Below are 27,070 nucleotides of genomic sequence, written 5' to 3'. Positions count from 1 at the left end.
GCAACTCAGCTTCCGCACAGCCAGCCAGCCAGCCACCACTCCTCTCCCCATCATGGCCATCGTCCAACGCCCAGTCAGTGAAGGTACTACAGAAGCCTCCCATTCTCACAGGTTCATTACATGCCACTATGGACATGAACTCAACATGTTTTTAAGACCCTAACCCCGAAGATAAATAGCAAAGCTCAATAAATCTACCCGCAAGGCCATATAACACAGTTTTGATAGATTTCCCCCTTAGGTTGAGGCAACTTTAAATAAAACGTTTGTCTTGAAATATTTTTGCAAACATCTGGAACCTAGGGAGGCGGTGGGCTCTCCCACACTGGAGGCGTTCAAGACGAGGCTGGACAGCCATCTGTCGGGGATGCTCTGACTTGGATACCTGCATTGAGCAGGGGGTTGGACTTAATGGCCTTGTAGGCCCCTTCCAGCCCTGCTATTCTATGATTCTACCTTCATGATACTACTACTACTACGAAGTCCCCAGTGGCTACGTTAAATTCCCTTTGCATTTGAGACTTTAACAACACGAGCGTCCCAATGGGGGTGCTGCAACCCACATTTAAATACACCACGGTGTTTAATGCGAGGCCCCTTCCCAGAGGCCTTGCATTAGCCTCCCTGGCTCAAAACCCAAGGAGCACTACACGTTCTCTCCTGAAGTCAGGCACAAGCAGTGCCTAAGGCCCCGCTGTCCTCTTCTCTGCCCACCACCCTGAGGCACACCTCAGCTTTCTCACGCGAGGCAAGGCAAAGTCTGCAGACACCATTTCTGGGCAAGTTCCCCCTCTGAGGGGCCCAGCTCCTCGGCCAGAGCTTGCACCACTACGAGCAGCTGACAAGGCACTGCTCCCTCCACTGGGCGTGCGCTGGAGCCCTGAGGCCTTGGATGAAAAGGAGCTGACATCTCCGAGGTCTCCAGAGGCAAGTGAAGAGCCCCCTGTGCGGGAGGGGGAGACGTCCACCTCACACTCCTGGCACTCCACTGTAGGCTCCTCACTCTCCTGAAAGAAAAGCAGTATTAAATTCAAGAGAGGAAAGAAGGAGCCTGGGAAAGGAAGGCCAGGCCTACATGGCACAAGCCTCACGACACAATGGGAGAAAGTGCCCAGGAGGGGAGGGTACCACAGAACCGCTCTCACTCAAGTACCAGGGTGCAGTCACATGCGAGTCACTGCTACACACTCGCATCCAGATGCAGTAACATTGCTGCTCTAGTCCAATTCAACTGCTGAGACTGGAACACTAGACACTTGCCATGATCATTCCTTCCAGTTTGCTGTGATGGAGGCATCCGACAATGGTTAAACTCCCCTATTCCCCAGGAAGTCAGGGATCATGTGACCTAGACTTTTGTCTGTAGGCCTGGTGATGCTGGACTCCACCCAGTTCCATCCCACAGCTGAGCTCAAAACAGAGTACAACCTGAGGAGTCCAGACGATAAAGAAAAAAGAGAAATCCCCTCCCCGACATGGCCTAGCACAACCTCCAGTGTTGAGCGTATACTAGCATAACTGTGGTTCTTGGCTATGCCATACATGATTCAGCCACTGATCAATTAGGGGGTAGTTTGGATGCCTCCATTAACATGAAGGTATCTTCTAGTTTGGTGAAGTGTCCGGTGTTCCGTTCTCTGGTGTGAGGAGGCATCCAACAACAGGGTGTGGACAAGCTAACCTAAGGCCTAGGGTGGTGAAACAACGTCTAGGAAAAGTGGGTGAAACTATGAAGAAGGAGGAACGTGCTATGGCGCCCTTCTACCAAAGACTGCCTCCAAAAGAATGTCCAAACCGCAGAGCTTAGTGGAAGTACTAGGCATCTTCTGCGTGGAGCCCTACATATTTCTGTAAGGGGCGCGTATGGAAAGCTGCAGGTGTGGCTGCTGCCCAGTGAGGGAGCTGTGATGAGGAGTGTAACAAGCACAGTGATACCTGCTCCTGGCAACTGTAGAGCTGGGAGCCTTTTGCGCCAGGTAAACAGGGTGAAAGGAAGGCGTCAGCATATCTGAAGAATTTTGTGCAACAGACAGACAGAACCTTGAGTGCTCAGCACACATCCACCTTGTGTTAAATCCGCCTGGAGGAGTGAGAGGACTCTGGACAGAACGAAGGTAGAACAATTTCCTGAGACTTGTGAAAGACAGTGTTCACTTTCAGTATGGAAGATTACTCTTGCCTATGGAACACGGATAATGCGCTCCATTCCCATATCCTTCTGGCTGATATAATTATAGAATCATAGAATACTAGGGTTGGAAGGGGCCTACAAGGCCATCGAGTCCAACCCCCTGCTCAATGCAGGAATCCAAGTCAGAGCATCCCTGACAGATGGCTGTCCAGCCTCGTCTTGAATTGCCACAAGGACGGCCACAAGGACGGCCATTAATTGCCACAAGGACGGCCATCTCGAGGAACAGCAGTCTTGCAAGATGTTCTTTAGCAGTTCAGATAGAGACTTTGTCAAGGCCTTTAGGGCTTTAAGTTCTAGGAGGACAACCTGCACACCATAGGAGAGATGACAAGTGTTGGCCCTCTGAGAGACCTGTGCAGGTGCGAGCCAAGCAGTGTGTGTCCTATCTTGGGTAAGACTGAGGAGATAACAGAGGGCTGTTTGTGCAAGGTCCTGGGCTTCAGACCTAGGAGAAGCCTGCCTGTAGGAAATGGAGGAGCTCTTTGATGGCTGCTGTCTTAGAGTTGCACCTGCACCATCTGATGAATGCCTTCCATGTTGTCTCATGACTCTGTATTGTAAATCGTTTTCTGGAAGACAACAGTGACTAGACTACTTGTTCTGAGGATCCAAGTTTCAGGAAGGTACCCCTGCAGATGCCACATGGCTCGGCCAAGCCATGTGGGATCTAGATGAGAATACGGGATCCTGGGACAGAAGGCTTCTCGCCGCTGGAGCCATGGTCTGCCTCTGCCATGTGAAGGATCTCCGTCTCCGTGGCCAGTGGGGGCTACAAGGATGACTGCAGCACATTCTACTCTGATCTGCTGGAGCATTCTGGATATTAGGGGGGTGGATAGAAGATATACATGAGCCCCTTAGGGCAGAGGGATTTTACAGCACTTATAGCCTCTGCATTGCTTGCCAGAAAACTAGTAAGAAGGCAAAGGGGAGTGCCGTTTGCTGAAGGTGCAAGAGGCCCAAGCCCAGGAGTCAAATTAAGATGACAAGGACTGTAGGGCGAGCTTGACCACCTGGAGGCCCACTGCACTACCGGGCCTTGACAGTGGGCTCCCACGCTGGACAGGCTTGCGCCTGTGGTTACTACGATCCTGGAGGAACCCTGCAGAAGGACCCCCCTGTGGGGGTTGTGAAGGTTTAGCAGCCTTTGGAAGCCTCACCTCTGTGGTGAGAGCCACCTTGATGTCTCCTGTGAGTGATCTCATGTTGGTAAGTCATGGTAAGCCATGAGGGGGCAAGAGTGCACACATGCCGACAGAAGCACCTCTACAGAGGAAAACGTCAGTGATGGGGTGTGAGCCAGGTCCATCGGATTTGCTGATCTCTGGGCTGAGGGGCCTGGTGTCTTCTTGTAACTTCCAAATCCTGCCCATGAATTAGTTCAGTTTTCTTGTGTCTACAGTGGCTCCCTGGTGAATCACTACTTAAATAATCAGTTTTAAAGAGACCCTGGAAGCAGGTACCAAACCAGGTAGGATGGCCCTGTATTGGCAGCGATTCCGCTGATAAAGAAGACTTAAAAGCCTCCTGTGCTGGAGATGGGATCATGCCAAACAGGCCTATAGAGAAGAGGTACTCTCCTCTGTGTAGGGTCTCCCTGACTGGGTTGAGGATCTGAATTTTGTGGCACATCTGAATGTTTTGTGGCATCGGAATTTTGTGGCCCATCACAAACTTGTTGACAGGGGAACCTGCATGAGAGTAAGCAAGAGGCTGAAGGTCAGTCAAACAGAGGCAATGAAACCCAGGCCTACAAGAAGAAGAAGAGTGGTAGTAGTGGGAGACTCCTTGCTGCGTGGGATCGAGACCCAAGTATGCCGCGAAGACCCGTGGACTCGCCGGGTATGTTGTCTCCCGGGAGGACAGATTAGAGACGTGACTGAAAGGTTGCCTGCACTCATAAAGCCCACTGACAGGGATCCCTTTCTTCTCATCCATGTGGGAACAAATGATACCACCAAGCACAGCTACGAAGAGATCACGTCAGACTTTGAAGCTTTGGGAAGGAAACTCAAGAACTTTGGGGCCCAGATAGTTTTCTCATCCATCCTTCCAGTAGTTAGAAGAGGGATAGAAAGGGAACGAAAAATACTCCGGGTGAATGACTGGCTACGAAGGTGGTGCCAACGAGAGAGATTTGGATTCTGGGACCACGGGCTATACTTCCTGGAAGATGGGCTGTTGGCTAGGGATGGGCTGCACCTCACAAAGGATGGGAAGAATGTGTTTGGCCACAGCATGAAGAACTTCATCAGGAGGGCTTTAAACTGAATCCTACGGGGAAGGGAGATGTAATGTTGGGGGTAACAATGGATGTAGGCGCATGCACTGCAACAGAGAGAACAGCTCTGATAGCGCCCAATAATAGTCTTCAGACACATGTAGGAAGAAAGCCAGACTATGAAGCACAAGGTCTTCGATGTCTATATACTAATGCTCAGAGTATGGGAAACAAACAGAACGAACTTGAACTCTTAATACAAGAGGGAAATTATGACCTGATAGGTATAACTGAGACTTGGTGGGATGACTCTCATGACTGGAATACAGCAATTGAAGGATATAATTTGTTCAAAAAGAACAGGAGGAACAGAAAGGGAGGTGGGGTAGCACTGTATGTGAAAAATACATATCTCTGCACAGAAATACAGGAGGAGGAGCTTGGTAGCCCCATCGAGAGCATCTGGGTTGAAATAAATGGAGCAAAGAATAAAAGGAACCTGGTGGTCGGAGTCTACTACCAGCCACCCAATCAAGGAGAAGACAAGGATGAAACTTTTGAAAAGCAAATAGCCAATGTTTTAAGGAAGCATGATGTAGTAGTAATGGAGGACTTCAATTTCCCCGATATTTGTTGGGAGACAAATTCTGCAAAACGTGGCCCCTCCAGGAAATTCCTGACCTGTGTGGCGGATAACTTCCTCCTACAGAAAGTAGAGGAAGGAACTAGAGGATTGGCTATCCTTGACTTGATCCTAACCAACAGAGATGACTTAGTGGATCAAGTAGCAGTTACAGGAACTCTGGGGGAAAGCGACCATGTTGTACTTGAGTTCTTGGTTCTAAGGGAAGCAAAAGCCGAGTGTAGTCAAACGCGTACCCTGGATTTGAAGAAAGCTGATTTTCATAAACTCAGAACAATGATCAGTAAGGTCCCATGGCAAGCGACGCTAACGAGAAAAGGAGTCCAAGATGGGTGGGAGCTTTTAAAAAAGGAAATTCTCAAGGCACAATCACAAACAATTCCAACAAGAAGAAAAGGGGGAAGACAACAGAAGAAGCCAATGTGGCTTCACAAAAAGCTTAGGGATGACCTGAAAACAAAAAAGGACACATATAGGAAGTGGAAAGAAGGCCAAGTAACAAAGGAAGAGTACAGGCAGATAGCACAGAATTGCAGGGATGGCATCAGGAAGGCTAAAGCTGAGAATGAGCTGAGGTTAGCAAGGGATGCTAAAAACAACAAAAAGGCTTTCTTCAGCTACGTGCATAGTAAAAGGCAGAAGAAAGAAGTGGTGGTTCAGCTATTAAATAAGGATGGCAAAACGATAACAGATGACAAAGAAAAGGCAGAGGTGCTCAATTCCTACTTTGGCTCAGTCTTCTCCCAAAAGAGGGTCTATGACCCCCCTGGCAAAGGCAAAGTACAGGCTGTAGGGGCAGGATTGCAGCTTGAGATCGATAGGCATATGGTCAAGGAACACCTAATTACTTTGAATGAGCTCAAATCTCCAGGGCCAGATGAACTGCATCCTGGAGTAATAAAGGAACTGGCGGAAGAACTCTCAGAACCGCTGTCTATTCTCTTTGAGAAATCATGGAGGACGGGGGAAGTGCCAGATGACTGGAGGAGGGCTAACACTGTCCCTATCTTCAAAAAGGGTAAAAAGGAGGAACCTGGGAACTACAGACCAGTCAGTCTGACATCAATCCCTGGGAAAATTCTAGAGCAGATGATAAAGGAATCCATCTGGAAGCACCTTGACAACAATGCCATGATTACTCGAAGCCAACATGGATTTGTCAAATCAAGTCCTGCCAGACAAATCTGATCTCATTTTTTGATCAAGTCACCTCCCTTGTAGACCGTGGGAATGCTGTAGACATCACATACCTCGACTTCAGCAAAGCTTTTGACAAAGCGCCCCATGATATCCGGATGAGCAAACTAGCTCAAAGTGGGCTAGATGAAACAACGATCCGGTGGATCCACAGTTGGCTACAGAATCGGACTCAAAGAGTGCTTATCAATGGGACCTTCTCAAACTGGGGAGAGGTCACGAGTGGGGTACCACAGGGCTCAGACCTGGCCCCAGTGCTCTACAACATTTTTATTAATGACTTGGAGGAGGAGGTGCAGGGAATGCTGATCAAATTTGCAGATGACACAAAATTGGGCGGGATAGCTAATACTCTGGAAGACAGAATCAAAATTCAAAGTGATCTGGGTAGACTGGAGTGCTGGGCAGAAAACAGCAGAATGACATTTAATAGGGATCAATGCCAAGTTCTGCACCTAGGAAAAAGAAACCAAATGCACAGTTACAAGATGGGGGATACATGGCTCAACCACACTACAAGCGAGAAGGATCTTGGAATTGTTGTCGATCACAAGCTGAATATGAGCCAACAATGGGATGTGGCTGCAAAAAAGGCAAATGCTCTTTTGGGCTGCATTCATAGAAGCATCGCTTCCAAATCCCGGGAAGTACTAGTTCCCCTCTACTCAGCACTGCTTAGGCCTCATCTGGAGTACTGTGTCCAGTTCTGGGCACCACACTTTAAGAAGGATGCAGACAAACTGGAGAGGGCTCAGAGGAGGGCAACAAAGATGATCAGGGGACTGGAAAAAGCCCTATGAAGAGAGACTGAAAGAACTGGGCCTGTTTACCCTTGAGAAGAGAAGACTGAGGGGAGATATGATAGCACTCTTCAAGTACTTGAAAGGTTGTCACAGAGGGGAAGGCCAGGATCTCTTCTCGATCATCCCAGAGCGCAGGACACGGAATAATGGGCTCAAGTGACAGGAAGCCAGATTCCAGCTGAACATCAGGAAAAATGTCCTGACTGTAAGAGCAATATGACAATGGAACCAATTACCTGGGGAGGTGGTGGGCTCTCCCACACTGGAAGCCTTCAAGACGAGGCTGGACAGCCATTTGTCAGGGATGTTCTGACTTGGATTCCTGCATTGAGCAGGGGGTTGGACTCAATGGCCTTGTAGGCCCCTTCCAACCCTACTATTCTATGATTCTAGTACCAATCTAGAGTGGCTCACCAGATGCCCCCTTTTCTTTGGGCCAAAGAAAACTGAGTATGATCTGGAGACTCTTACTCCAGGGAAATTGTACCCGTACTCTTATCTCTATAAGGTGAGTTGTGGTTGTTTCATGCTAACTTGCATTGTCCATGACCTGGAAACCGGAGACAGCTGACGTTCACCCCGTGGTCTTGATTGGAGATCCTGAGAATAATCCTGGTTGAAAACATCCAGAGGCCCACTGCTGAGGCCTCCAGGCATGGAGGGACAGCTGTAGCCTTGCTGACGACCTCTTGCTGGAGACTGGAAGGTTCCTGATCTAGAGGAAACTGAACTTGACGATTGGTGGGGAATCTGGTAACCTCCCGAATTTCCTAGGGCCCCAAGTGGAGTGATAGCTTCATTTAGGTTGCCTACTGCCTCTCTTTGAGGAGGAGGCATGGCATTACATTTGTCTTTCGTTTCAACACGGGCATCTTTAAGTGTCTCTTCTCCACAGAGGCAGGTGCCCCATGGCTGCGTTAGATGTCCACATCTCACCTTCAGGTTACAAAGAGATCATCGTGCCAGAGTGGCTGCCAATACCATTAGGCCTGCAAACAGAACTGAATCCACTGTGGCGCCAGCTACGATGGCATATGTCTTGGCCCCTTTTAGAAGTGATTTATGTAAGGAGACCCGATTCAGGTCCTTCTTGGGTACAGCACTCACAACCAGGAAACTCTGGGGCCTGGGCAGATTTTGAGATAATACCCAATAGGAGGACAGAGAAGCATGTCTGGCAGGTGTCCTGGGTCTGGGAAACACTGGCGCAGCCTATATGCCGACTGGGTGGCTTCTGGAGGAGGTGGCCTTGGGAAGCAAAGGCAGGAAAAGGACCAAACAGCCCGGAATTAGGTTTGGCACATCATCATCATCATCGTCAGACTATGGTCAGACCAGCCCTCATCTTCGCTGTCCCATGTATACGGAGAACAGAGTCCTTAGGTGGGACGGAGAACTGAGAGATTAATCTCCCCTCGTCCCTTATGAGATGAGGCTTTGTGGAGAGTAGCCCGTCTGCTCAATGGCAGCAGACAAGGTCCAGGAGATTTGTAGGCCCCACTGAGGAGTGAGCAAGAACTTTCCTTGTACTGGCGGCACCTGAACTTAGAGGATTTGAACTCAGAGCATTTCCTTTCTTTCCCTTTGCCCCTGCCTTAGTGGGGGGAGGGGGGTAAAGAATCTGAGGACAGTGGCGTGTGCCCTGTGCATGGCTTAGCCAGCCTCATCAGGGGACAAGAGCACTGCACAGCTAAAATAAACACACACGTTGATGCAGTAACTAAAACATGGTTGACAAGACTTGGGAGGGACTGAAACGCCTGTAAGATTCTCTGTATTTTTAGCCATCTGAGAAAGCCAGGGTCTCCTCTGGCAGGCACCGCCCCTGGGGGTCCGAGGCTGTAATGCCTGGAGCATCTCGAGCCGTGTTGAGCCCTTTGAGGGGCGCCAGGGCCTCAGCTGCTGGCAGGGCGAAGCAGCCGTGCGGCCCGCGTTCTCATCCCAAGGGGCATCGTTTGCACCAAGAAGTGGGAAGACAGGGATTAAAGCCCCAGCCCCCGCCATCCTCCCCCAATTCACCCCGAGGGGAGAGCCTGGCTCCTGGCTCAGCCTGTGCTGGCCCTCCAGTGCGGAAACCCCTCGTGGCGCAAGAGTGGGCACGTCCGGTGGCGGAGGGGGTTCAGCTGGATGCTGCTCGGCATGCTGCCTCCGAGGACGAAGGCTCGGGCTCCTGGGGATCCCCATCAATGCCCAAGTGCCGGAGCCCCTCCAGGCAGCCAGGCTGGCATGTCCAGGGCCCAGCAAGCGCTGGCTCTCACCCAGCCTCCACTGGAGGGGCAGGCACGCGGTGGGCAGGGCGCTCTCTGCAGGAGCCCCTTCCGCGACTGGGGCAGTTCGCTTTTTGTTTCCGAAGCCTTATTTACTGGTGTGCTCTTTCTTCATTTGCAGGCTTGGAAAACAGTTCATTTCCCCCCTCAGAGCCATGAGCAGAGGGAGAGAGGAAACACAACAACAATACAGAGAAAAGAAGGATTTTTTTATAACTCAGATCACACAAAAGTTTGAAATTTTGGTAAGAGAATATGGATCGGGAGAACTTAAAGAGAGCAAAGAGAGCAAAGGCAGCGGGGCAGGGGGGAGGGAAAGAATAAAACCTGACAAGAGAGGAGCTGAATAGCAGAGCTTTGTCCTAGGCAAAAGCGGGGAAAAAAACTAGGCGGAGTCCAGCAGCATCAGGCCTAGAGACAAAAATCTACGCCAGGATTTTTGGCACACCCCCACCTTCCTGCTGGGGCAACAGGGGGAGTTAACCATTGCTGGATGCCTCCTCGCAGCAAACAGAGAAGGAAACAGAGCAAAAGAGAACCCTCACCCTCCAGCAAACAGCATTTCATCCCACTCTACAAACATCTGCTGAGTCAGAGAATGCAAAATGGAGTTCTTCTTTTGCTGGAGAGAAACGGCACCTCGCCCTCCCATCTCACATGGTAGACCTGAACTGTGGCAAGACACGTCTACCGGAGTGGGCTTCCCCTCAGGTTTCTTTCTTTCCCCTAACTCACTTTCGTTTGGGGATAAAAATCTGTCTTTATCTAACTGCGTGGGGGGGGGGGGGGCTTTTTAAAAAATCAGTTGGTCACTGCACTCTGGGATATCTTGACCTTGTAGAAGTATCCACAGGAGCCTACCAGATTGACAAGGTTCAGATCGCAATTCACCAAAAAAGGTCCCATCTATTTCAATGCAAATTGAGAATGCAAACTGCAAGCGCTGGGACCCACACCAGACAGGTACAGACCGCAAAGCGTTAAAGCCCCCTGCAGCGCCCCCCCCCCCCCGGGGCTAGTCTTGATCTGGATGGCGGGGGCTACACTGCTAATTTCTTTTTTCAAAAAAGCCCTGCAATTAAGGGCAGAATTATATGCCCAACATTTCTTTCATTCATTTCTTTCTTTAAATATTTCTTGGCCGCCTTTCAGAGCAGAAGCCCTCCCAAGGAGGCTTACAACAATAAAATACACAGAAACAATTAAAATATTAAAAATGATGAAAATGTAAGAACAATAAAAGCCAACAATAAACAATTAAAACCAACAATAAAACCAACAATGATGTTAACAGCAGCAATAGTAGCGGTCATATCAGTAGAAGGCCAAGATAAAATAATATGTTTTCAAGGCCTTCTTAAAAGACTGCAATGAGGGAGCATGGAGGACCTCCGATGGCAGCTTGTTCCAAAGATGTGGGGCCACTGCATAGAAGGCCCTCTCACGTGTGTTCACCCACCTGACTGCTCTCACAGATGGGCAAATGAGAAGGGTCGCTCTTTCTGATCTTAAAGTGTGGGCAGGCTGATATGGGTGTAGGCAGTCCTTCAAGTAACTTGGTCCCAAACCATTTAAGGCTTTAAAGGTAAAAACCAGCACTTTGAATTGGGCTCGGAAACACACCGGTAACCAGTGCAGCTGGTGCAGTATAGGCATTATGTGATCAAATCGGCTCACCCCCACTAATACTCAGGCAGCAACATTCTGCACAAGCTGGAGTTTCTGAACCATCTTCAAAGGCAGCCCCACATATAGCGCATTACAATAATCCAGCCTGGACGTGACTGGTGTGTGGATAACTGAGCCAAGGTCCGTCCTCTCCAGATAGTTGGCGTACAACTCTAAGCTGGTAAAAAGCACTCCTGGACACTGCAGCCGCCTGGGCTTCCCCAGTTAGCTCAAAGTCCAGGACTCCCAAACTGCGCACTTGGTCTTTCAGGGGGAGCGCAACCCTATCTAAGACCAGTTGAGAAACCAACTACTTTGGATGGAGGTTTACAAGTCACAGTACCTCCATCTTGTCTGGATTAAGTTTCAGCTTGTTCACCCTCATCCATCCCAAAACAGCCTCCAGACACTGGCTCAAGAGTTCCACAGCCTCCCTGGGATGTGCAGATGGAAACGAGAGGTAGAGCTGAGTATCATCTGCATACTGATGACATTTCAGCCCAAACCTCCTGACGACTTCCCCCAGCGGTTTCATGTTGATGTTATATGCATGGGGGACAAGATAGAACCTTGCGGCTCCCCACAGGCTAATGGCCATGGGGTGGAATCAAAGTCCCCCAGCACCACCTTCTGAGACTGCTCCTCCAGAAAGGACCAGAACCGCTTTAAAACTGTGCCTCCCAAGCCCAGTCCAGATAAATGATCCAGAAGGATACCATGGTCGATGGTATCGAAAGCCGCTGAGAGGTCCAGAAGAACCAACAGGGTAGCACTCCCCCCATCCATTCCCCGGCATAAGTCATCAACCAGGGCGACCAAGGCTGTTTCCGTCCCACAACCAGGCCTGAAACCTGATTGTAATGGATCTAAATAATCAGTTTCATCCAAAATGGCTTGGAGTTGTAGGCCACCACACGCTCTAGCACCTTGCCCCAAAACAGCAAATTTGACACAGAGTGGTAATTATCTGGAACCATGGGATCTAAATTTGGTTTCTTCAGCAAGAGCCTCACTACAGCTTCTTTCAAAGCTGCAGGGAACTTGCCGTCCCTCAAGGAGGCGTTTACCACCTCCGAGGTCCGGATACCCAGCCCAGCAACGGCAGATTTCACAAGCCAGGATGGGCAAGGATCTAAACGGCAAGTAGCAGGCCTCCGGACTCCAAGCAGTTTGCCCACATCCTCAGGTTGCGCAAGCTGAAAGGTACCCATAACATGACTAGATGGTGCACCAGCCCCATCCATATCAGACTCTGTCAAAACAATGGCATCCAAGTCAGCACGAATGCGAGCGATTTTATCTGCAAAGTGTCTGGCAAATTGTTCATAGTGGGCCTTTGCAGGTTCAGGTTCTTGTGTTTCAAGGCCTATGCCTAAGAGGCCTTTAACCACACAAAAGAGCTCCGCTGGACGACACTGAGCAGATGCAATGGTGGTGGAGAAGTAGGATTTCTTCGCCACCATCACCGCCACAGAATAAGATTGCAAGTGGATTCTTACCTGTGTTCGATCGTATCCGTTCCGAGTCTTCTGCCATTTGCGCTCTAATCATCGACACAGTCATTTCATTGCCCTCAGCTCCTCAGAATACCAAGGAGCTGACACAGTTCTACGACTAGGTCGAGGACGTTTGGGAGCGATCCTATCAGTAACCCGGGTCATCTCCTCATTCCAAGCCAGGACCAGGACCTCGGCAGGACCGCTGGCCAAGCCTGCAGGAAAATCCCCGAAAGACCTCAAAAATCCATCCGGATTTATCAGTCTCCAGGGGTGGACCTTCAAATTCGGTCCCACACCCCTGCGGAGGTACAGGTGGCCTGAAGGTCAAAACTGATCAGATAATGATCTGTCCATGCCAAAGGAGTCACCACTGGCTCCCCCACTTGCAGTGTAGCTTTGCCCTGAAAGACCAGTTCTGTCCAGACAATGAGCTCATTGCTGCCTTGGTCGTTCCCCAACACTGCTCCTCAGTGCTGCTTCCCTCAGAGGACAGGCAGGATCCTCTTCAGGGGATGTTGAGGTTTCCCAGCATCCAAATACAGAATATTGCTGCTGGGATGGTGCTGTTTTTTCTTAGCTAAGAGAGCCTGTTGGTATTCGGAGGAGCGGAACATGCACAGCCTGCAAAGTGAGCAGAACTCACTGGCCGACCTCAAGCAAAGGGTGGAAACGTCCCTTTTCAATCTTGCACACCTCCACCCACTCCAGTCTGCACCTTAAGAAAATGTCTTAGCTTCTAGGATGTGAGCGGGTGGGAAGAGACACTCCATCAGCTGACTGTATCATAGGAAGCTTCCTTCTGCCAAGCCAGGCCATCGGGCCATCTAGCCCAGTATTGTCTTCACTGCCTGGCAGTGGCTCTCCAGGGTCTCAGGCAGGGTCTTCCCAGCTCTACCCAGAAATGCTGCTGAGGATTTAATATGCCCCACTTGTGCTCTGCCACTGAGTTATGGTGCCTGGGCACTCTCCTCTCTCCATACTTGGGTATGTGCATGTTTATTTTAAAAAGTGGGGAGGGCAGGAAGCAATGAGACAGCAGCCCAGCTCTTCATCTTCAGGGCTGGATATGACACTGTTGCCTTTGAATCAGGACTACCGCAAAAGGCTGAAATACGGCAGTATCATTTTTCAATCAGACCAACAAGTCGGATTTTAAGCAGCACCAATAAGCATTTGTCATCACTCCACTGTGGGAGGAACAAATTTTAGTATTTTGGAAATCCTCACCCATCAGGGGGTGTTGGGGGGGGGGAACCTTACCTCAACCACCTTGCGTTCCACTTCAGCCCCATCCTTGTAGTAAACATCTGTGATGACCCGTGTCACAAGAGTGCGCACTTCACGGATAGTTCGCATGTGACGCCGCAGGACTCTGCCTGCAGGTGGGCAAGGCAAATCAAACTCTCCCCCGCTCTGAAGAAAAGAGAAACCCCCCAAAATTCACACAGAAGTAACTTCTTTTCCCAGGATAACCCACTAAGCTCAAATCCCAGTCAGTGTTCAATAGGGTGGGCCTATGGCTAGTAGAATTCTGCAGTAAAAACCCTATTCTGTACCAAAGTTACACTACTCCGAAAAGGGAACTAAAACATTCTGAGCACATTTTTAGAACATGATGCTGCAATTACAACATTAGGGTAGCGCGGTCCAAAGAAGCCGGCATCTGACACAAAACGCTCCTCAAGTTCCGCAGTGTAAGACTATGCAAACGACCACATGCAACTTATTCTTGTATTTCAAGTCCAAATGCTTTATTCTGCTCCCTCTGCTGTAGCAGAATAAAGCAGATTTTTCAATAAAAGCCCTAAGTTCCATTAATTTCTTTTAAAAATTCAATTCACATCCCAGCTTTCTATCAAATGGTGCTCAAGGCAGCTAAGAGAAATAAAATACAAAACAAAAAAGCAAGAGAGATAAAATATTTTTTTGAAAAACCAGGAAAGATAATTGAACAAAGTATGTTTACAGTAGCCATAACAAGTCAGCCTATCAGGCCAAAGGTCTCTGGGAAAAAAAACCCACATTTGTCTGCCAGTAAGTAGTCCATCATCAGAGAATGGGTTAGATGGGCCTCCTTTGGCAAGGGGTTCACTGCATGTATACTACCTTCAGCTCCCTGGGGGAAAAGCAGGATATAGATATAAAAAAATAAGCCAAGGCCAGCATTAGAGGACTGGATAGTCGGCACTTGGCATAGCCTGCTGCCAACTGGCAGCACCAAAATATGCCTCCCACCACAATCTCTGATTGGCCTTTTGTACATGCTTTGGCGATACAGAAATGAAAATAAATACATACATTCTCTGACATACACAAGACACTGATTGGGTTCAGATGACACGATAAGCCACGGTGGGTTCTGAGCCTTGTTACTGTCAGCGTGGCTTACTATGATGCGCAAACCTGGCATGGACAATTCAGTGTGGTCCTGATGACGTCAACAAAATGGGAGTTATTGCCCCCTGCCTCCCACTGCAGCTCCTTCTAGGAGCCATCACTGCTGGGTTTAGTGCACTTCAGCAAATTTGCACAAATCTCTCCAACTCTCTCCATCCCATTCCGCCGCCTCCTACTTTAAAAAAAACAAAAACTGTCGGAGGTTTGCACAAATTTAAAGGCTGGGCAATAAACAGAGGGGAGATTTTTGCAAATGTAAAGGCCTGGAGCAGGGGGCTGAGAGCACTGATGGGATGAGGGAGCAGGGCAGTGGCACCTAGCAGTGGAGGGAAGCGACAAGCACGTACCTCAGAGCAGCTGCTCCTAAAACAACCTGCAATGGGGGGGGGGGGATTCCTCCCATTTGTTGACTTCATCAAGACTCAGGGAAGCATCCAAAGGGGGGAGGACACTACAAAGTGCCAGTTCAAGGCATAACTGCAAGAGGATAACATTGCCAAATGGTGCTCCCTTTCAGAGCAATTACTTCTCTCGCCATTTTTCCCTTCTTTGGTGCTTCTGAATTGCACAAATGGGCTCGTACTGTGTCTCCATTTTACTTCCCCTACGGTCCTTCGCAAGTGCGCAATTAGCCTATGCGCAGTCTCACCTTGTCGATTTCCTAGTACATTCCCTACTGCAGTTCAGCACTTCCCTTGACAGCTGTAACATAGAAGGAAATTGACAACACACAGCGGAAAGGTGAATTCGCTCTCTTGTACACTTGCGAAAGACCAGGAAAATACAAAAATAAAATTGCGATCCTATTTGCATACTTCTGAAGCACCGAGACGGGAGGGGAGGTGGCAAACAAAGTAAGTGCGCCAAAAAGGGGTAATGATCAGAGCAGGGAGGGAGGCCAGGGAAGTTTCCCACCATAGGGATGAGGATATGAGGTGGGCTGCCATGCAAAGGACACCGGGATACATGCAGGGGGCAGGCTGGAGGATCGGGGGGGAAGCCACACCCAGCCACCGTGTGCCCAGTCATCAGGCCGGATCGATGCAGGCTGACAAGTGAACAGCCAGCCTGCGGTGGCTAGTTCTCCAGGGCGCCTTAGTGCAAAGTGCAGACCAGCCCACTGTGTCAGTCGCACATGGCTCCACCGCCAGGAAAACCGAGGGACAGGAGACTGCACAATGGCAGTTCGATTTAAATCACTATTTAAATGAAGTCGCTTCTAACCATAATTTAAATCAGCAAGAAAAAAGGCCGATTTAAATCAATATTTAAGTCAAGTTTCCCAATGAAACTGTTTCACATATTTCTTGAACACTGGTGCAGATCTGACCACTGAACTGTGTTAATTTACAACTAAACAAAGAATTATTTACACTGTGACATTCTTGTGAGTAGGCTTTGCATCTCACTGTATATATTTTGCATGTTTTCCTTTTTTACCTTAGAGGAAAAGTCATGCCTGATCATGTCAAAGCAAGGATTGACAGACACTGGGCAGACTAGAATAGTTTATTTTAATCAGGTAAAAATGAAATGCCTGCTTGGACAGAGGTAAGTGTTCATATTTGAGAAATGGTCAGACTGGTTCTTCGTTCGGAGAGAAGCACCCTCCAGCTCAGTGCCCTGGCTTGCTGCTGGGTTACTCAGGGCAGCTCGCTCCCAGCGGCTTCTCGTGCCTTGCCAGGAAGAGCTACAAGGCCTCCTGGCAAAAGCAGTGGAAAACCCGGCTGCTCCTCGCACTCTCGCTGATATCCCCTCTCTGCTACATCTTGAAATGGCACTAGTCAATTCACTCCTCCACTTCGTCGCCCCCTAACCAGCGACGCCTCCCCCCGGCACCCTTCCAGGAGACTTGCGCAAATTCAGCGTTGTTGTTTTTTCACCTTTGGGAGGGGGACGAGGCTGCAGAGAGGAACCTTCTGCTGGGTGTTAGGAACTGCAAAGGGGGAAGAAAGAAGAGAGGCAAAGACGGAGCAGGAGCCTGACGGCGAGCCTGCAAAGCACCAGCGAGGCCAGTCAAGAAAAACGGCCTCCCACCCCAGGTGCCGAGCAGCCCAGCTGGCTTCGGCTTTTCCTTCCCCACGTCATCGCCTCCTGCTTCGACAAGCCTGGAGAAGCGACGGGCTCAGCCCCTAAAAGGACCCACTGCCTGCTCTCAGGCTCTGGGAACCTGCTAAGTTCCAGCGAAACAGTGAACAAAAAAATGGCAACCACAGCAGGCCGCTGTGCTCTGGCATCCCCCCAGGTGACGACGGCTCTTTCCCACACCCAGCCCCATCCAGCTGAAGGTGCGCGCCTCCCAGGCCCCAGCAGCTGCCCTGGTCCTCCTGCAGCCCCACCCTCTGTGGCAGCTGCTGAGCAGGGCAGAGGCGGCTGAGGTCTCTGCTCGGGCTGCTGTATGCAAAGCACTCCGCAGGGCTCCCGCCTCCTTGCCCCTCCTCTGGTCACGGCAGGGAGGATGTGCGAGGGAGATGTGCGTGAGGAGAAGCCAAGGGGGACAGCTAACAAACAGAGAAACTTTATTTGGGGCTGGGGACAGAGGGGAAATGAGTGGAATGACTTATACTGAAGAGGAATTGATTTGGGGCAGGATCTGAGCAGGTAATGAATCTGTGGGCAACTGACTTGGGGCTGAACTGGTCCTCCAGTGCCTGGCCTGGAAGAGTCTCAGCCACTCTCAGACTCAACTGACATATGCGAAGAGTCTGCTGACTTCTGGTTTCTTCAGGCCTCCCTGCACCCCCCTTCTCCTGGCTCAGTTGCCATCAGTACCCTGCAGGCCCATAGGCTAGTCAGGCACTTTTAAAAAAATCTCCTTTAATTAACAAACTTGCCACTCCTTTATTTTTGGGTCGCCGCATTTCACCTCCACGCTGACAGCCAGCCAGCCCCTCCCTCCACCAGTATACGCCACTCCGCCCCCGTTTTCCATTTCTTCCCAACTGACACCCAATGTTCTATAGCTCCTGAGTGCGCTCAGTCTTCACTGGGATAAACCGTTGGGGATTTTTGTTTTTTAGGCTTGCTGTTCCGCAAACCTCAAGGATCCTCCAAGGATCCTGACAGGATTGGAGGTAAAATGGGGCCACTGAGAGGCAACAGCCTCCGTTTCTCACTGGCCCCATTTTTGGCTCCAATCCCAGAGTTTGCTATTAGAGGGAGTGATGATCACAGAGCTGCTGGGGGCAAAGAAAGGGGCAACTAAAATTGCTTGCAGCAGGAGACAAGGAGAAAAAAGTTGTTTAATTGATATGCCTGTACCCCACCCTGAGACTGTAGGGCAGGGGTGGGCAATGTGTGGCCCTCCAGATGTTTCGGCCTACAATTCCCTTCAGCCCTTACCAGCAGTCAATGGTGAGGGGTGGTGGGAGTTGTAAGCCAAACCACTGGAGGGCCATAAGTTGCCCACCCCTGCCATAGGATTTAAATTAAAACAAATACATTTAAATAAATACATCATGGCTACATGTTTTTTAGGCTGGGAAAAATGCAACTATGGGGAAGAACTAAAAGAGGCCTTTAAAATTATGAATGGGCCGGCATACATTGCTAAGCTAGTCTCTCTGTCTCTTGAAACACTAGAATTTTACATTATCCAATGAAACGACTGGCTGCAAGGTAAAGTGAAGCTGGACTTGCCAATCATCCCCCTCTGAAAGTCACTGCCACCACAGGGACTTGCGCGACTGGCTCTCTGAAACGATTCAGTTCACACACAGCAACCATCAGCTAGCATGGAACCACTATGGCTCCAATTTCCAAATGCTGGGGATAAACAGCAGGAGGTCTATCACCCATGCTCACCCATGGGCTCCCCAGAGGCATCTGGTTGACCCCTCTTCCAAACAGAATGAAATGGACCCTTGGCCTGACCCAACACAGCGGTTCTTATGGTGCCCTCTTAATGAGCAGGGGGTTGGACTCGATGGCCTTGTAGGCCCCTTCCAACCCTACTATTCTATGATTCTATGAAGCAACGAGGAGAGGTGTTTCCCCTACTTTGCCCAGGAGGAAAGCACATGCAGTAAAAGCCTCCCCCATTCTGAGCACCCCAATGGTCACACCTGGTGCACAGAACAGTTTGCCTCCCAAGACAGCATTTCCACTCTTCCTCGGCACAGGCAGCAGCTCCCCCTCACCTGGTTGTGCAGGGCCTCTGGTGTGCTCCCAGGAGTACTTGCCGGCCTCCATGCATGATCTTCCGTTTGCACTTTAGCATTCTGCTGCCCAGGCCACAACCCAGCCATACTGGTTCCTGCTTCCACCTGGCTGTTAGACACGGTCTGTGTGGCAGTTGACATGAAGTCTGCTGGACCTCGAAGAAACCCTCCAGTAGTCTGGATCCCCTTGCTGCTGGAGCTGGCCTTTGACATTTGACCTTTATTGTTCCTTTCTGCAGCTAGAACTGATTCTGGCTTCTTTGGGGCCTTCCGTGCACCATCAAGCTCCATGGCCTTTCCCTCCTCTGTGCAGCCCACTGACTGCTTAGCGCTCAGCCCAGAGTCAAGGACCTGTCCACAACTCAAGGACACAAGCCTCCGTTGGCTCTGCCAGGCTCCAGTTGGTTCTTCCTCCTCCTGAGACCTTGGGAAATTAAACAGGTCACTCCTGAAACCAATCATAAGAACATAAGGGCAAGCCTGCTGGATCAGATCAAACAATCTATCTAGTCCAGTATCCTGTTTCCACCAGCGGCCAGCCAGATAGATGTTTAAGAAGTCCACAAGCAGAGCATGGAGGCAATGGCCTTTTCCTGTTGAGCATCCCTTCATTTGGTACTCAGAGTGAAAGTTACTCTCAGCAGGGAGTCCCATTTAGCATTATTAACTGTGTGGGTGGACCTCTCCTCCATGACTTTGCCTTAGACTCCTTTTAAAACCATTGCGCGCACACGCACACACAGCCCTTTCAAGTAGCACAAGGCAACAGGCACGCCATACCCACCCTCCAACCAATTTCCAATGTTTCATGCTCAGGTGCGAAAGCCTGCTTACTGCTGCTGCCCTCTTCCTAGGGCAGGGGCAGCGAGAAAAAGGCCCTTCGCCCTTCCAACTGCAGCAGCAGTCACATCCCATTAGCCCAATGCTTCAAAGAATCAATGCTCCCCATTGCACAACCATGTCTATCCCCTCCATGTCTTCCCCTGCATCATTAACAGGGTCCCAATATGACAAGTATATATTCAGTGAACTATTCATCTTACTTTCCTCCTTTAGTGAAAGTTTTCTGATGTCCAGCTTTCAAAGGGTAGCCCCATAAAATTCATGTCCGGCAGTATTAAAAACTTTTCAAGTGTGAGTTTTGGTGAAACTATTTCTCCCCATTTGTGCAGCCCAGCACCAGTTTTGGAGAGAAAAGAAATTATTTCCAGACATCCTGAAGAGCCAATTTAACCTTGAAAGGGTTGGTTTCTTGTTTTATCAATACATTCCATTTTTGTTCCTAACTTCCCTTTTATCTTTTGATGCGGTGCTACCCTCTTGCCGTACAACCCATTCAGGATTAGAAAGTCTGGAGTTTCCCATTTTTCCCATTACTACCAGTCCATAACCAACCCTTCCAGATTTTCAGCACCTACTAAAAACGTACCTTTTCCAATAGGTATTCCAAGGAATGTAATCTCATCCTCTGTATGAAGACTCGCTTTTGTACATCACTTTCTATTAATTTCTTTAATAAGATTATGTTGTAAGTAGAGTTGAATAAAGAAATATGCCAAAGGATTTAGGTATGTTATCGGTGTTATTTACGATATATACGATGAACCAATATTGCCACAACATATAATTTGTGTTCATACATAAACTGCCAGAGAACTTGTGGTCCACAATCTATTGTACTAGGGAAATGCCAAGTCCCAGGAAGTTCTTCAGCTGTTTACAAGAGACTAATGCAGGGGTGGGGGACCTACTTTGGCCCAAGAGCCATGTTTGCGCCAGTAGGGATGTTGGGGCTATGCATCCAAACTGGGCTAGGCCACAGCCCCCTCCGCCACCCTGGTCTCCCTCCCTCCCCCCCACCCACACTCCATTCCACACAGCCCCATATATACACACACTGACCCAGTGCAACTCCCTCTTCGAGGCTGCTGCAACGAACAGGGAGCACCGGAAACCACCCCTTCAAGGTGCTGCAGACATCTCAAAGTGGCAGCTCCCAAGGAAGCTCCTACGGCCTCTTGTCTTCCTTGTCAGAAAAGGCGAGGAGTGCACGAAGGGGCAGCTCCTGGAGGCTCCAAGTTGATCCAGGCACCCTGAAGCGGCAGCTCCCAGGGGAACCGCCAATGCCACACGCCCCTCACCTTTCCCGACTAGAAAAGGCAGGGGATGTGCAGAGCCTCTTTGGGGAGGGATCACTGGGGGGCCTCCACAGGCCAGGAGTTCCTCACACAGGGCCTATTGGATGAAGGATCTTCTTCGAGCTGCTGTTTTATAGCCCTAACCGACCCTGCAGGAACAGCTACCACACAACAAATGTTGCCCATTGAGCAAACTAGCTAGAAAAGGGGAAGGCACCAAGACAAATCAGGCAATACCGCAGGGGAGCCTCATTCCAGGCTCTCCTCTACCTGTATCCTAGTTCTATCCTACTTGTCCCACTCCTGAATGAGTGCTAGCGTGAGGCCCAGCACAAACAGAAGATGAGCTGAACTGCACCCAAGCCCTTGGTAGGATTTCCTGGGAACAACTGCACCATGGGAGAAGCACCATGTGTCCTGGGGTGGATTATTAGTTCACGTGCCTGAGAAGTTGCAAGGAGCTTCAAAGACAGCTAGAAGCAGTACAAAGGAGGCCACCCACAGACTTGCCTGGGTGATGAGCAAGGCAGCTCAAGACCTTGAACTTGGTCTTCATGCGCAGCTTCACAGACTCGAGTAAACACAGATGGCATCTTCCAAGAGCTGCAGACAGACACGAAACAAAGGCTCAGAAAGGACCACTCCTCCCAAGACGAGAGCCAGTGCCCAAGAGCTCGTCAGCAGCAAGGCAACCTTCAGGGGCTCAAATGTGCATATCGCTCTCGCATGCAAAAATCCCAGGACACATGCAAAAGCTCTGAATCAATTCCCGGAAGGCAGGGGGCTCAATTCCCGTTGAGCACCTGCTCTACAACAACTGCAGTGAATTGACTCTAGCGGTCTCTCCAGGATCCACAATGCCTTTGGACCCAGTTTACAGTAGATGTCAGCCGCCCTTGCCTTCCTGGTACAAGCTCACATGTGCACACTCTCTTCTTCCCCACCCCCATTGCTCATTTACAGCCTCCCTCCCTTTCCCAAGCACTCAAAGCACCTGCAGAGATACTGAGAGTCTGTCACAGCTGGTAGGAACTGTATGGTAGGAAGACAGCAGTCAAGGCAGCACCCCCTTTTCACCAGATGGTATCCCCCGTCTCTCCCACCATGCATTTTTTACTGAACGCCGGTGTCAGTTACCTGGAGACAGCTCTTGTGACAGAGCCGTTCTTCTTTTCACTGACTGCAGGCTCTGAGGGGCAAAGAGAGAGGCATAAAGAGGCATTAGAAGCACCTGCTCTCCACCCCCCACTCTCTGGCCTCGGAACAGGAGTCACCCGCCTGTCAAGTGGACTTGCCACCTCCGCATTGACCTGCCCGGGACAAGTTCCATCTCTCTCCTGGGGGAGCCCAAACCTGCTCAAGCGCCAGGTTTCTGTACAGCCAAACTCAAGGGTTCGGTTTCAGTCGTCGTCCTAACAGACTCTTCAGATCCACATTTCCTCAGCTCCTCCCAGGCAGCGAGAAAGTACCGTGAGAACTGAAGAGGCTGCTGGTCAAAGAAGCCAGCTCTCTTTGGCGCAACTTGCCCAGGGAAAGAGACCATCCCTCCACAGTGGAGACCATTGCTCCTGCGCAAACTCGTTCTTACTCTCCAGGCTGAAAGGCAGAGACTCGTTGCTCTCTTCAGCCACAGGAGACACAATATCCTTTCGTAAAGACAGCTTCTCCTCCTCCTCACATGTGGCCACAGAACTCCCTTTGTGACTGTCTTCCATCTCAGCAGAGACCAGAGCGCTCTCCATGGTACCCTCACTGGCATCCTCTGCTGTAACATCACTGGTTGCAATGGTGTTGTCTGGACAGTTTCCAGCCACTGAAACAAGGAGAGCAAGGTGGCAGCTTCACAATGGCTACCCCAGTTTCCTGCAATTATGAAGGCCTCTCCCCCATCCCTGAAGCATGCCTTAAGCTCCACAGCACCACCAAATGCTTTAGCCCTTGGTCAACTACTTCGGCATCCAAGAGGGACCCAACTAACTGAATTCCCCATACAAGATTTTAAGAATCGTAGTTTTGCAAGGGGGCTGCTTTTTCTGGCATCTACAGTAATACTGTAGAGGATGCCATAGCAGTTAAATCTACTGAAACACTGATTTCAGTTTGTAGTCTACACCAGCGGTCCCCAACCTTTTTGGGACCAGGGACTGGTCCGTGGAAGACAATTTTTCCACCGACAGGGTGGGGGGGATGGGACCAGGCTGCAGTGGGGGTGTGGGAACCCCTCTTACTTTGGGTCTGCGGGAGGGGGGCCATCCGCCCCCACCCGATCCTCGTTGGCCCTGGACTCACCGTCGAGCTACCAGCCGGCTCCGGCCGGGGGAGGATTTCCGGCTGCTGGGAAGCAAATGGCGTCCGCATAGGCTATTACTGCAAAGAACAAGGCCGGAGCCAGCTGGCAGGTCTGTGGACTCGCCGCGGAGCAGAGCCAGCCAGGGACGGCGAGGATTCCGGGGTGGGGGGGAGGGACAGATCGCCCCCCCCCCCCGCAAACCCAAGGTAAGGGGGGTTACACCCCTACTGCGGCCCGGTCCCTAACAGGCCACATACCGGTACCGGTCCGCGGACCGGGGGTTGGGGACCCCTGGTCTACACAACTAGATCTCAATCTCATACACATCCATCTGATCCTGCGGCTGCTCTGTGGGCAGAATCAGACATTCCCTTTGACGTGGAGCCGCTTCCGCAGAGCAGGGGTGGGGACCCTCATTCAGCCCAAGGGCCAAATTCAATTTTGGAGAAGCTCTTGAGGGTCGCGCTCCAGTGGTGGGGCGAAAGGGAAAGGCGATGGGGCTGAAAATATAAAACTTGCCAGCATATTGTAGCTCAAGAGTACTTCCTGCCAGAAATTAAGCCTTAAGCCTGTCAACTTTTTAGAATGGGGGGAACACTGCACAAAAGCTGGGAAACAGCCAAAAAACCAGTGGTGAGTGGGAAGGGGGTGGGGCCAGGGGAGGGGGCCCTATGGGGAACCCCAGAGGGCTGGACTTGGCCCCCGGCCTGAGGCTGCCCACCCCTATAGCAGAGGAACTCCACCGTAGAGGACCTGCTGCACCTGCCTCAGGCCCACATGCAATCCCTTATTGTTGCCATGGGATGCGGGAGCCGCGGGGTGCAGGCATTCCTAAAATGCGGTGCTACAACTCCACACACATTTCATAGGACGGCAAACTTGTGAAGCTAAAAGACAAATACGCTGCTTTGAATCCCCAGTGTTCTGCTCCAACAGAACACCCGTTTCACACAAAGGCCAATTTTTCCAAGGAACCTCTAAATAAATTTTTCTAAAATTAATTCAACCAAATTTAATCCAAATTTTATTTGATGAGTTCCAGTTACTGAGGCCCAAGAATGCAGACAAGGTGCTCATCCCTTGCCCTTCATGGCTTATTACATCAAATGAAGAGGGGATGTCCAGCTGGGTCCAGGAGGTTGTAAATTCCGCCTTGAGAGAGGGAATGGTGCCAGCCTCTTTAAAAGAGGCAGTATTCAGGCCACTCCTGAAAAAGCCTAACCTGGACCCGAAGGACATTAACAACTATAGGCTGGTGGCCAACATCCCCTTCCTGGGCAAGGTGCTTGAGTGGGCGGTTGCAGGACCACTCCAGGCACTCTTGAATGAAACGGATTATCTAGATCCATTTCAATCGGGCTTCAGGCCTGGTTTTGGAAAAGAAACTGCCTGTGGAATGACCGCTGCAGGGAGAGGGACAGGGGGATTGTGACCCTGTTGATTCTCCTGGACCTCTCAGTGGCTTTCAATACCATCGACCATGGTATCCTTCTGGATAAGTTGTCTGGGTTGGGAGTTGGAGGCACTGCGGTGCAGTGGTTCCACTCCTACTTGGATGGCCGATTCCAGAAGGTGGTGCTGGGGGATTATTGCTCTGTGCCTTGGCAATTGTGCCATGGGGTTCCACAAGGCTCTATTTTATCCTCTGTGCTGTTTAACATCTACATGAAACCGCTGGGGGAGGTTATCTGGAAGTGTGGGCTGAAGTGCCATCAATATGCGGATGACACCCAGCTCTACCTCTCTTTTTCATCAAACCCAGGTGAGGCAGTGGCTGTTCTGAATCAGTGCCTGGGCACGGTAATGGACTGGATGAGGGCCAATAAACTGAGACTCAATCCAGACAAGATGGAGGTACTGTTACCGGGGGGGTTCGTTTGCCTGGATAGGTGACCTTCATCCTGTTCTGGAGGTAGTATCCTACCTGATACATCTGGTATTAGATAGGAAAGCTCTGCCCACTTTGGAGTCCAATAACACCCCTATGAATGTTATGCTCTGGGTAGGCAACAGTAAGACTTTTTGAGGTTGATATATAGCCTGAGAGCATGGAGGAGATCGTAGGTTACCTCTATCGACCGCAGGAGCTGCAACTTTGTTGACGCTACCAGAAGCCAGTCGTCAATGTAAAGATAAACGTCTATACCCTGCAACCAAAGATGGGCACACACGACTGCCATGCACTTTGTAAATACCCTCGGTGCGGTGGTGAGACCGAAGGGTGGAACTCTGAATTGACAGACATCGGTACCGATGGCAAAGTGCAGGAAACGCTGGTGAGACTGCTCTATGGCTACATGGAAGTAAGCATCTTTGCGGTCGACAGAGGAGAACCAAACTCCTTGGAAGAGGAGGGGAAGAACAGACACCAGAGTAACCATGTGGAATTTTCTGGGCGAAATGCAGTTGTTGAACTGTCTGAGGTCCATTATTGGCCGAAGGCCGTGAGAAGTACCAGGAATAAAACCCATCCTACAGTTGATTGTATGGGACAAGCTGGATTGCCCCTTTGTTGAGGAGAGTCTGAACCTCAGTAAGGAGGACTGGAGACGGAGCAGTAACCTTCATTATACCAAGGGGAGGGATACCATCAAATTTGATCGAATATCCTTTCTGGACTATAGCTAGGACCCACAAGTCCATTGTGATGTGTCACCATGCTAGATGGTACTTCGACAAGTGTGTCCCAAAAATAGGCGGCTGGTGGTAGCGAGTCAAAGACGCCGCTTGCCCCTAACCTCCTACTTCTTGCAGTAATCCTGGAATCTAGAACGCTGGAAAGATTTCCCTGCCAGCTTGTCTGTGGTCATTGCTGCTGCTGAGCCAGCTCAGAGCTAAGGCTGGTACCTAGGGACCGAAGACTGGAACCAGCGACGACGACGCTGTTGATGTTGCGAGAGAAAACCCATCCACCGTGCCGTGGTGCAAGCCTTTTGTACCGCGTGTAATGCCTCGTCCATCTTGGCATTAAACAATCCATGCCCATCAAATGGCAAGTCTTCTATCCTAGCTCTCCTGTGGAAGACCTGAAGACCAAAGCCAAGCATAGCATCGAAGGGAGATTGAACTCACCAGGACTTTAAGAGTTGCAATCTGTTTGATGGCAAGATGTGTTAATCAGTTGCTTTGACAGCTTCAAAGCCTCAGCCCTAAACAGACAAGCCACCTCCTTCTAATCATCAGGCAAATGATCTAGCAGCTGGCCCACTTTGACCCACAACAACAGTGGATAGCCTGACACTGCTGCTTGATAGTTAGCAATCTTCAAGCCCACATAAGTGGAAGAGTAAAGTCTCATGCCTAGCAAGTCCAACCTTCTCCCTTCTTTGTCTGTAGGAGAGGAATGTACTCTCCTTGACCTGCCTTGCGCTGCTTCGACGACCATAGCATTGGGTGCTGGGTGCTTAAACAAATATTCCGCTTCGGTATTCTGAAGATGGTACGTACCTTCTAGGCACTTTGATACTGGTGGTACCATAGAGGGGGCACCCCATGACTGTTCGATGGTCTCAAGAGTTGGCAACAAAGGAATAGCCCCTGGCTTATGCGAGTCTGCATTCACAGCATCGAAGACCGGGTCCTCAATGGATGGG

General features: G+C 50.3%; 1 protein-coding gene across 15 annotated transcripts in view; it reads right to left on the bottom strand.

Annotated features, from left to right (window-relative positions):
- TP53BP1 (tumor protein p53 binding protein 1) overlaps positions 1 to 27,070 on the bottom strand; it is a 117,162-nt gene that overhangs the window by 52,564 nt on the left and 37,528 nt on the right. For 12 of the 15 annotated variants that reach the window (XR_014785446.1, XR_014785447.1, XR_014785448.1 and 9 more), the window contains exons 10-15: positions 22,776 to 23,000; positions 22,325 to 22,376; positions 21,698 to 21,790; positions 19,029 to 19,497; positions 13,753 to 13,905; positions 730 to 1,007 (exon numbers count right to left, since the gene is read on the bottom strand). Coding sequence is in view for 12 of the 15 variants with exons in the window: in XM_084817837.1 (XP_084673963.1) it covers positions 730 to 1,007; positions 13,753 to 13,905; positions 19,029 to 19,497; positions 21,698 to 21,790; positions 22,325 to 22,376; positions 22,776 to 23,000 (1,270 nt within the window). In the remaining 3 variants the exon portion in view is untranslated. The remainder of the gene's footprint in view (positions 1 to 729; positions 1,008 to 13,752; positions 13,906 to 19,028; positions 19,498 to 21,697; positions 21,791 to 22,324; positions 22,377 to 22,775; positions 23,001 to 27,070) is intronic. The other 3 variants (XM_084817830.1, XM_084817834.1, XM_084817836.1) reach the window with 1 other exon arrangement.

Source organism: Heloderma suspectum, chromosome 11 (genome assembly GCF_057233095.1).
Source record: "Heloderma suspectum isolate Gila_16-S chromosome 11, 16-S_ref, whole genome shotgun sequence".
Classification (NCBI taxonomy): domain Eukaryota; kingdom Metazoa; phylum Chordata; class Lepidosauria; order Squamata; family Helodermatidae; genus Heloderma; species Heloderma suspectum.
This window is presented reverse-complemented; position numbering and strand designations above follow the sequence as displayed.